Source organism: Nanorana parkeri, unplaced genomic scaffold (assembly GCF_000935625.1).
Source record: "Nanorana parkeri isolate BGI_ZX_2015 unplaced genomic scaffold, ASM93562v1 scaffold908, whole genome shotgun sequence".
NCBI lineage: Eukaryota > Metazoa > Chordata > Amphibia > Anura > Dicroglossidae > Nanorana > Nanorana parkeri.
This window is the reverse complement of record NW_017307176.1, coordinates 641,010-652,424: the sequence shown is the minus strand read 5'-3', so window position 1 is coordinate 652,424 and position 11,415 is coordinate 641,010. Positions and strand designations below refer to the sequence as shown.

The 11,415-nt window shown below is 42.3% G+C and overlaps 1 protein-coding gene across 1 annotated transcript in view; it reads left to right on the top strand.

Moving 5' to 3' along the window:
* The window catches only part of LOC108794877 (cGMP-dependent protein kinase 2-like), a 70,466-nt gene extending 60,337 nt beyond the window's left edge, over positions 1-10,129 (top strand). Inside the window, exons 10-11 of the mRNA XM_018566009.1 lie at positions 7,625-7,691; positions 10,034-10,129. Of these exons, the coding sequence (XP_018421511.1) occupies positions 7,625-7,691; positions 10,034-10,129 (163 nt within the window). The remainder of the gene's footprint in view (positions 1-7,624; positions 7,692-10,033) is intronic.
* The last annotated feature ends 1,286 nt before the right edge of the window (positions 10,130-11,415 follow it).

Genomic DNA, 11,415 nt, shown 5'->3' with positions numbered 1-11,415 from the left:
GGGGGGTTGACAGGGGTATAAAAAGTTACGAACAGAAGTTCTTGGAACTCAGGTGGTGGGGGAGGTCACAAAGATTTCAATAATCTAACGAGGGGGAGGTGGGACCCAAGGCGTCTTGTGCTGGTGTGTGGCTTCTTGTTTTGTCCAGACCGGGGTGTCTGTCGTGTGTCCTGAAAAAACAAACGTAAAGACCGAAGCGCCACGACCTAGCGCAATGACTGTGGTGGGAACAGGGCTGGAGAATAAATGTATTCAACTCACCTGTGGAGGGTGAGCAGTCGCTTCGACACGCGATGGAGAGCGTGATGCGATGGTGCAGAGCCCTGCAAACCGGCTTGAAAAATAAGTCTTCGAAACGCATCGCCTGCCATTTAGGGACCATTCCACTGCTCACACTGCTCTCTTTAGAGCCCTGTCACCATTTCCTGTTAAAACTACAAGACTCTAATTGTTTGTATTAGGGATGTCCCGATACCACTTTTTCAGAACCAAGTACTTCCCCTCATGAAATTGTTGATACGAACCAGCATCCTTCCTAGCAACCAGAGCTGATAGAAATCAGCATCCTTCCTGATATCCAGCCCTGTCACAGATTCCCTCACTCACAGTTTCACTCCGATACGCGGTGCCTCTTGTAGTCGGCGCTGGGCAGGATTGCTGCATCGCGTCTCGGTGCTCAGTTTGTGGGAGGCGCTCACAATTCTGCCCTGCTAACATGAATAGGTTAAATCATGATCCATAGTACATGTACAGCACACACGTCCAGTAGACTGCAGTAATAGAGTTACAATTACCCCCTGCTAACATGAATAGGTTAAATCGTGATCTATAGTACATAACATGTACATAACATGTAGTTGTACTACGGATCATTTAACCCATTCAGATTAGCAGTGCAGAATTGTAAATCTACTGCTGCAGTGCATTCTATATGTACTGTATATGTGCTACACATAGAATGCACTGCAGCAGTAGATTTACAAATCTGACCTGCTAATCTGAATGGGTTAAATGATCCATAGTACAGCTACATGTTATGTACTATTATGTACTATGGATCATTTAACCCGTTCATATTAGCAGTTCGGAGCAGCAGTGACGCGACGCTCGGCAAGTTAAAAAAAAAAAAAACATAGTGCAAGCTTCAGCATTTTGTATCGGGGCATAGGTCCCGATACTGATGCTAGTACCGGTATCGGGACATCCCTAGTTTGTATAATAGTGCCTCAGTAAACTACTGAAGAAGCAAAGCATGCATCCATGAAACATGCTGAGACATCCCACCTGATCATCTATTTGGTCAATATTATCATACAATCCGAATTCTTTGAAAAGTGTAATCGTTAGAGACCGTTAATGGATAGGTGATGGATGGGGATACTTATACTTGCACATTATATTGGCTTTTAATATATTGATAATAAATAGGGATGCACAGATACTTTTCGAGTACCAGTGCAGATACTTGGCATTTTCATGAGAACTACCAGGGTTGCAGCGGTTGCAGCTGGGATCTGGCTCTGGCACTCCACCACTGCCCTGAAATCATTAGTCTGTATTGTTTTAGAAAAACTGTCACATGACAATAAGCAAAAATGTATCAGTACTCGTACTTGTAAGTACTCGGCAAGTACCAGTACTCGTACTTGCAAAACTGGTATCTGTGCATCCCTTTATTTATATTTATAAAAACAAAAATCGTACATTAAAACAGAGATGTACAAATTCCAGGAGCTACGTGTGCTCCTTACAAATGACAGCTGCCTCCTAATTTTTGAATTTTTCTCTAGTGTAGTCTTGGAGCTCAAAAGTATTTGTACCGAGTACTGTACTTGGTATCTGTGCAACCCTAATAATAAATGTTGTATTTTGGCATAACATGGAATGTTGTGCTTGGGTATCTCAAAAGTCCATCCTGTGTTGTATAATCATGGTATTTTAACAACAATAGTTGAGAAGTAGGGAGCTGGAGCGGCATCACATATGTAGACGATTGAGGCAGTGCAAAACACCATTTCCTATATCTGTATTTCTGCTCTCTGTCAATGCAACATAAAATCATAAGAGTTAGAAACAACAAAATACCAATTTTGAGTGGATATTAGCAAGGCATTCCTACTAGAGGTTCCATGTCCACCCACCATGCAAATGACATCTCACATTTTCTCATGTAATCTCTTTTTAGCCATAGTAACTACAATAGCAGAACCACATATTTTCTGTACATGTGAGAAGAGGAAGGCTGCATTGGAGACTACACACACAGGAGATGAAGCAAGTCATTTAATATTCACCTAAATGCAATGCAGAAGCAGAGAATGCGTGCATAGGGAGTGACGTACAGAAGGAAACCCCAGTTAAATACCCAGTACATACATTTCACTAATCTTTATCCACCGCCCACAAGATCTGCACTCAAGCACACACAGCTCACTCCCCAGTATTCATATCAACTCTGAGATCAGCACTCCAGTCTATACAGATAATTCCCCAATATCCAAGCTACCTGTGATATTTGTCACTGCACACAGAAAACAATACCATCCTACCTTTTGTTGTCACTCTGAAATCAGATATCTTGAATGAGGAATTCAATTGTGTTACAGCTGCAAGAGAAATCACAGAACAACAATACATCCTATGCAATCCAATCATCTCTCTCTCTCACTGCACTATCACATTTTATGGGCTTTGACTGGCTAGACAGCACATGTTTTGCTAATTATTTTCCCCCTTCTTATGTCACTATGTTTTGGTTCCTCTCCATAAGCCACTGTTTCTCCATAGCTCAGGGGTTATTCATGTCTTTGTTAAACATGCAGTGTTTCACACCTATTAGATGTAGTGTTTGATTCGTCTACATGCTTTTCTCCTTCATGCAGAGTCTCACACATTATTAAACAGTATACCTCACACTTCTATTACATGCAGTGTCTCGCGCCTTACTACTACACACCTTTTCACTCCTCTATTACAGCCAGCACTTGACTTCTCTCTGTTAGATGCAGTGCCATACCCCTCTCTATTAAATACAGTTCCTTTGCACTCTATTTGGCACAGTGACTCTCTCCTCTCTATTACACATTGAATTGCAAAACACAGCATAACATGTTAACTCTGCCATTGTGAATGAGCCCTGAGAGATTTAACCAGCTAGTTAATGATTTACCCCCAACTGCAATTAGTGAAAACTGCCATTAGACCTGGAATCGATTAACATTTTATCAGGTCTGATCTATAAGTGTAGTTCTTTCCATGAACTATGATTTCCATGCGCACTCTAGTGGAACCATGGATCTCTCACTCATACCATTGTAGTTAAACTAGGTTGAAGCGTGTATACTGGAAGTGTCTGGAAGGAACACCTCCTGACAATGTACAGTACTTGGGCTTTCAGTACAGTACATCCATTCCATATACTGTATATTATTCTGCCAGACTTGAACTTTGATAAAGTATGGTTAGAAGCACTGATGATGTGCAGTGAATGTAGCAAACTGTTAAAGATGACCATACACTGGTAGATTTTATACAAATGTTCATTTCTCATCAGAACATTCAATACGCCATCAAAGATTTGACGAATGTTGTTCGAAATTTAGTTTGTTTTTTTCATATTCGGTTTTGGAATAATTGAAGTTTCTCAAACTAAAAAAAAAAAAACACATTCGCTGTTAGAATTTCATTCCTTTGAGAAAAATTTCCATCCTGCATCTTCGATTTCTTTTGTCACTGCTGACAAAAATGATCAATTTGACCCCATTACTGTTCGAAAATGGAACAATTATTCCAAAAACAAAATTGTTTCGAACAAACTTCCACTGGTGTGTGGCCAGCTTTACAGTTCAATTTACTGAAAAATTACAGCTGATTTGTTGTTAGGAGTTTACCCTATAAAATAAACCTGTAACTGTGGACATGGAGACAATTTACAGTCAGAGGAGAAGACAAAATATAAAAATAATAATTTAGTGCAGCTTTTGTGGAGGTGTGATATGTTAAAATATAGTTGACATCTGTCCCCGTTGTGAAGGGTCTGTCCCTGGCAAACAAATGTCCCCAGCAATGTCACCAGCAGCAGTGATATGCACAGTGACATCGGTGTGCTAGAATGCTCTCCGTGTTTCAACATCTTGCACTGAAGAGAAAAAAAAAAAAATTCAGAACTGCCAGATAGAGTAGACCTTGCTGCTCACTTTCAGATTTTACCATGTATGTGTGCCAGTGTCAGAAGCTTTTCATGCATGCATCAAAGCAAAACCTCAGGAGGGAGTCCCTCAGATTGTACTGCACATTATAGCAATTCAAAACCAGCAGCTCTCCAGGGAGGTAACTAGAATTCCAAAAGACCTGGGGGCACTGTGGGGAGAGGAATGAAGTGGCATGCATTGTGAGCCATGGCGAAGAGCGAGTGTGGCCAAATTGCTCTAACAGAGAAAGAATCTTGTGGTTAAAGTCTGAGCCTACTGTGCTCTGGGTCAAGCGTAAATAACGCCCAGACGTAACACACAGAGATCAGGAGTAAGTAAGGCACAGAGTGCAGGGGTCAGGTGTAAGTATTACAGGCCTACAATGCACATATATGCCACACTCATTCTCACAAAATAATCCTAATGCCTCTGTTACAAGTATCAGTCTCACAGACACACAGAAACCTCAGTACAAAGGATCGATATTAAAAAAAAATGTAAATTCTTCTATTACATAAGCTATTCTGCACACAAAAAAACTAATACTTTGTCTGAGCCTAAATTAAAGAAGAACAATTTGAAGGTGTTTATCTTTGGGGGGCAGATTCCTACAGCAGGAATTACAGGTGCCTCTGGAGAACTGTGACAGGCTTACAGCTGTTCATCCATGTTCAGAGGTAATCACGCATGGAGCAATTACTTGTGGGGTTAGAGATAAATGATGGCCCCAGGTCCCAAGCTATCTGGAGGCACCTGTGATTGAATTCTAACAGCAGCTGTTGAGACAATGAACACTATGGTCAGGATTAAATAGAGGGAGAGGAGCGAGAGGGGGGAAAGAGAAACGTGGAAAGGTGGAGCAAGAAACTGGGGGGGGGAAGAGAAAGGGAGAAAATGGGGCAACAGACAGATAAACTAATACTTTGTCTGAGCCTAAATTAAAGAAGAACAATTTGAAGGTGTTTATCTTTGGGGGGCAGATTCCTACAGCAGGAATTACAGGTGCCTCTGGAGAACTGTGACAGGCTTACAGCTGTTCATCCATGTTCAGAGGTAATCACGCATGGAGCAATTACTTGTGGGGTTAGAGATAAATGATGGCCCCAGGTCCCAAGCTATCTGGAGGCACCTGTGATTGAATTCTAACAGCAGCTGTTGAGACAATGAACACTATGGTCAGGATTAAATAGAGGGAGAGGAGCGAGAGGGGGGAAAGAGAAACGTGGAAAGGTGGAGCAAGAAACTGGGGGGGGGAAGAGAAAGGGAGAAAATGGGGCAACAGATAGATATAGGGGGCTCAGAGAAAGAAGGGGGAGGGACACAGAGACAGAAAGGAGAAGAGCAGAGAGGGGGAAGAGAGTGTTCAGAGTGCAGAATGTGTTTGCAGTTCATTCGCCACCTTTATACTCTCCCAGGGCACAGGCTCACTTCATCTCAGACTTGGCCTGCCTCCCGACAAACTCAGGCAGCATACAAGGAGCACAATCCCACAAAACCCCCTTCAGAGTCCACACAGACACAGTGGTAGCAAGCATTTTAAATCTGGCTACCCTTATAACACCCTCCCTAGGCTCAGCGTGCTCTGTAAATCACATGCTGGAGGTTGCAATGTGGGCGGACAGGTACACTCAGCAGCCACCTCCCATGCTCGGCAACTACCTTGCAGACATGCAGCACAGAGCTGAGGAGGAGTTTCAGGGCACTCCCCTCAGCTCAGTACTAGAGTGCATAAGGACCAGTAGAGAAAAATGGCAGGCGGTACAGGCTTTCAGACCCAGGGCACCTTGCAGTAGATGCAGGACATGTGCCCATTGTACCTAACGCTAGTTGTGCCCTAGCCACTCACAAGGGGGTGGTTGGATGGGGCATAAGACCTAGGAGGAATACATATACCCCAAGCCTGTGAAGCTGTACTATCAATGATATTTATAAATGGTGTACAAACAATATGTGCTGTTGTGACAAGATTAGCCTAAAGGTAGCCATTTTATGTATCTTAGTAGGTTAGAGGATTTCCATAGATTTCCAGGAACTTATGTAACCAATATTCTTGTGTAATGTTTCCTTGCCCACTCCGTTGTAATGTATATGTTTTGGGAGTATGCTTCTGTTGATATACAAAATGTCAACTGTTATCTATCCCAGTACCTGTCTGTACCGTGCTATTCTACACGCATGTGTTCGTTTTACCCTATAAAAACTTGCAGCACTTTTCAATAAACAGAACAGCTTGATTACAGAACCAGAACTGTTCTCTGTGTGCACACATACTGGATTTCAATGTATGACTTGGGTTCTGTCATAACAGTGCTTAAACTGATCTGGTATAAGGGGACACTAGTGGACTTTATTTGTTGGGTGGAATATCAGGGTGTGGGTTCAACATTTTTACAACAGCTATAGGTCTATTTTCCTATGGGTACATTAGATATGCTGGAAGGCATCTGTATATGACAAAACAGTTCCTCCGCCACGCACACCAGTGCTGGGGCTTATTATTAATGCTTATGTTAAAAAGATACTAAATTGTGCTCTGATTTACTGCATATCAATAACAACAATAGAACTGAAGCTGCAAATATTGCCTAAGAGATCTGTAGTAAACCAATTAAAGATCTTTTTTTCATACGCAACCTCCCATTTCCACCAGCAATTTTCCATTTTGCTACATATAGAGGGAACTCATCGGACCGATACACTAACAAGTCTAAAAGGACACTTTTCCTCAGCAATGCCATGCATATGAGACATGCAGTTATCTTGTAAATAAAGCCATATTCATGAGAAAACAATGTGCTGATTTACCAGTAAAGAACAAATATCAGTTCAGGATACACTCTGCTGTAATGCAGGTAGAATTATTAACATTTACCACTCCAATGTACATGCGTAATGCTGCATAGATGCTCAAAACCATACCCCTGATCTTTAGAAAACATTACTAGTCTGATGAGGTTTACATTTAGGATGATGCCCCTCCCTGAATACTGCCAATTCTTTTCCTAATGATTCTACATAGAAATAGACATGAGCACTGATCACTATAGCTCATCTGCTAGAGGTGGGGTGCAACCTCTGAACTGGGTCTTCAGGAAGCTGTGAAGATCTAGTATAGGGATCCAGCCTTGCTCCCTTTTACCTAAAATGAAAAAAATACATTAGGCAGAGTTGCTCTATAAAGGAAACCTCTGCTGTGAGAAGTATGTGAGTTGCCATTACTGTAGTCTTTTCCTCCTGTAGTTCACTCTGATTTTTCTGTCTGCATGCTTGTTCTATGCAAGTCAATATACTAAAGCCACAGACTGCCAAGCAACGTTTGAATCAACAGAGGCAGCCTATGTACCGTATATCTATCAGCACAGGTTACTATCTACAATGGGATGGGTGCAAGCTCTTATATTGTTGTAATCACAAACATTGACTGTTTTTGACAGGTGGTTCCAAGGCTTTAACTGGGAAGGCCTACGTAACCGGAAACTACTTTCACCGCTGAAAAGAGAGGTGCGTCTTTTCTACAATACAGTACTAACCCGTCTCCTAAGCATACACATTTTTTGCACTTACTTTACTAGAATTTTGAAAGCAGTACTTTCACAATGGAGAGTTATGGGGCATTGCTAACAAAAACGTCCCAGTAACTTAACTTTTCCTCTACTGTTTACGGTCCAAGGTTGTCTCATGTCATATATGTGTATATAGACTACACAGTATCTTGAAGGAGTCATCAGTGTTTAGGTAACACAGAACAATCCAATTCCTGTGAATTTATCTGCCAGGGCTGTTTGTACAAGCAGCTCCAACCGTTAGATCACATAGCCCTGCAATGCAGAGTGAACTTTTATGAATAAATACTCAGGGCAGTCAGGGCCAGTACAGTGTATGACACAGCCCAGAGAGAGCGGAGTATTGTTTTATAAAAGCTTGCATAGCAGGACTATGTGATCTATTTGCTGGGGCTGCTTGTGATCACAGCCCTGCAACACAGCGTAAGATTTTATAAATGAATGATCAGTGTTGTCTGGGCACTGTACTGGCATAGACAGCGCGGAGTGTTCATTCATAAAAGATTACTTAGCACCGCAGGGCTATGTGGTCTATCTGCTGGAGAAGCTTGTAAATACACAGCCCTGTCAAATAGATCATAGCCACAGTGCTGATTAATCTCTTCTTACCGTCAGCATCGGTCTCCAAAGCAGCCTCTTGCTGCCAGAGACCAGCGCTGTCACTCAAAACTCCATCTCCTTGCTAGCAGCGTGGTAGGATAGAGGTGCCTAAGCCACGCTGCATACTAAAGGCAGGACAGATTTGAACATGACCAAGTGCTATATGCATTTTTAGTGAGATGACTTCTTTAAAGAAGAACTCTGGGAAACTCATAACCATTGCAGTGGGGCAACCCCCACACTGCAATCAAATTACTTTTACTGAAATCATATGCAGATCAAAAGCAATTCCTTTATTCTGCAGATACATAAAACACAGTAAATACAATATAATAGTAATGTTGCATTTTATTTCTAATTGAAACTTCTCCAGTGTTAGGCCTCATTTAGCCCGTAAATGGGCTGATCCCGGGGTCAAGTGCTGTATGCTGTCATCTGCACACCCAAACTTGCACATACGTGCAGATCTGTGTGTCCGCACTTGGATGCACACTGTCTGCGTCCCAAGTGCGGATACCCGGACCCGCACGAATGTGCAAGTTCGGGTGTGTGCGGATGACAGCGTACAGCCAGATCCTCCCATAGGGAAGAACAGGCTGCGGCATGCAATTACACGCAGCACCTGTCCCTCCCAGGATCAGCCCATTTACGGGCGTGTATGCCCTGTCTGAATGAGGCCTAATGAACACTGTTCAGAAGCTCCATTTTTCAAAACCGCTTCTGTGTTACAAAGCAAATCTGAATTGCTGGCAAGAGCAGTAGAGGTAGCAGGAGTGGGGAAGAAGGACAGAGTGTGCTACTTATGCCCTGTGTACTATGTTGAAATTGCTCACACAATACCCAAAGCCCTAAAGAGGTTAACTGTTTTCCCTACAGGTTTTTTCCCCCATTTCTTATAGCCTCTTGGCAGGGGGATGTTTGGCAAAATAAATTAGCAGAATTTGCGTTTTTAGTGCAATGTCTGACCTTGCACGAATCTTACACTGAATTGGTTATCTATGCAACACCTTATTGTAGAAGGCAATCATTTAGCAAAATACTCTCTCGTCTGCCAAGACTGCAGACATGAAATCAAAGCTCTGGTCTGATTCATGGTTTGTACCGTGTTTCCCCGAAAGTAAGACCTACCCCGAAAGTAAGACCTAGCACTATTTTTCAAGATTCCTGTAATAGAAGACCTACCCCGAAAATAAGACCTAGTTTGGTGGTAGCATGTACTTTACTGCGCTGTCCACTGTCTGATGTCCCTACTGCTGCACCGCTGGTATCACTGTCCCTGATGAAAAAGGAAGCTGGCGCTGTAGAAAGCAAGCAGAAAGCGATGGCGGAAGGAGCAGAGCCGCATTAGCCACTAATTCGTCTATAGTGCCTGTTACTGTGACAGGCGGAGTGATACCAGATGCACTCCGCCTGTGAAAGAACAGAAATTGCTTTACTGACCAGTAGGAAAAGAAATAGAGCAACAGTAATATTCTCATTCTTACCATACCATTAAGGTCCGTAAATAAAACAGTGGGCATTCTGACATTCTGAAGTGGAAAAAAAAGACATCCCCCGAAAATAAGACCTAGTGTGTTTTTTGGGGACAAAAAAAAATAAGACAGTGTCTTATTTTCGGGGAAACACGGTATATGTAGCTGGGAATGATGTTTCTAATTCGATCACCTTGTTTTTCTACAGATCAAGTCAATCACAGATCACAGCTATTTTGACACTTTTCTGCCTGAAGCCGAAGATCCACCAGATGAGTTATCCGGATGGGACAAGAACTTTTGAAGAAATATCAAATTATATAATTATCTTGGTTTGGGTTTTAAAAATAATTCTAGGACTGAAAATCTACGGGTTTGACTAAGATGACACTTGGAAGATTACGGAGTTGTATTCCAGAGAAAAAAAACAGAAAGAAGCTTTGATAGTGTACTTATTCAGGAAAACATGCCAGGATTATGACATTTGTTTTTTTTCCCCTTTCTCTTAGCTGGCTGACCCATGATGCTTTGTTAAGATCATGCTGAAAGCCAGGTTATTATTAGGTCGTTTCAAACACTTTCTCAGGAGTGCTGTTCTTTGCACTTGTAGAAACTATTTAAGATAAATTAAGCCGTGCTTAATAGTTTTTCTGCTTTAAGATTCTGATCTGTAACAAAAAATGCCCATGACCTTTCTGAATGTATGTGAGGCATTTCAACTGAGCAATCCTTTCAGGTTTCCTCTGCTAGGTATTCAGCAGTTATCTGCATATGAAACATACAGATATTGTTAGTTTAAAACATGCACATGTAGCATATTTTATCACACTATCCTAGTCTTCTATGCCACTGACACTTCATGTGGATAGTTTAAAATATCAAAGCAACACACTTAATGCAGTGAAGAAAATTAATTTAAAGCTTTAGGATTGAGGCCAAACAGAAAGTGTCCCATTTACACCACTTGTCACATTGCTATAAGACACTCAATTATATGAATGGCATTTTCATGTTAAATGTAATCGGAAGTGTTTCTAAAAATGCCTTTCCTGTGAAGAGCTCAGAGAAGATCATTTATGAAATGATGGAGATATAAATATTTGAAACATCTCAGCAATATGATTCCTTAAAGGAGAACTATGAGGTGAGTGATTTTCACTCATCCTCATAGTTCTAGCCGACATGTGACAATAAAACTGTCACAGGTTGGCTCAGTAGATCAGGAAGTGAGCGAACACATACCGGTGCTCGCTCACTTCTTGAACCTGTCACTGCAGAGAGCCGTGACAGGGGAGGGACTGGATTCCCCCCTCCCCGCTCCGATCCTCCAGCGCTGACTGGCGGAAACAGACGGGGAGGGGGCGGGTGCAGCTGGCTCTGCCTCTAGATAGGCAGAGCCAGCTGTCACTCACGCAGCTGGGTGGATCCAGACATAATTGTCGGGATCCGTTTCAGCTGCGGCGTCTCAGTATACCACGAGCTGTTGCTCACGGTATACTGAGCTTAGGGTGACGGGAGGACGCTAGTCGTGTCCTCCCGTTACTCTCAGGAGAACTATGGGGAAAAGCCCTAACCCCATAGTTCTCCTTT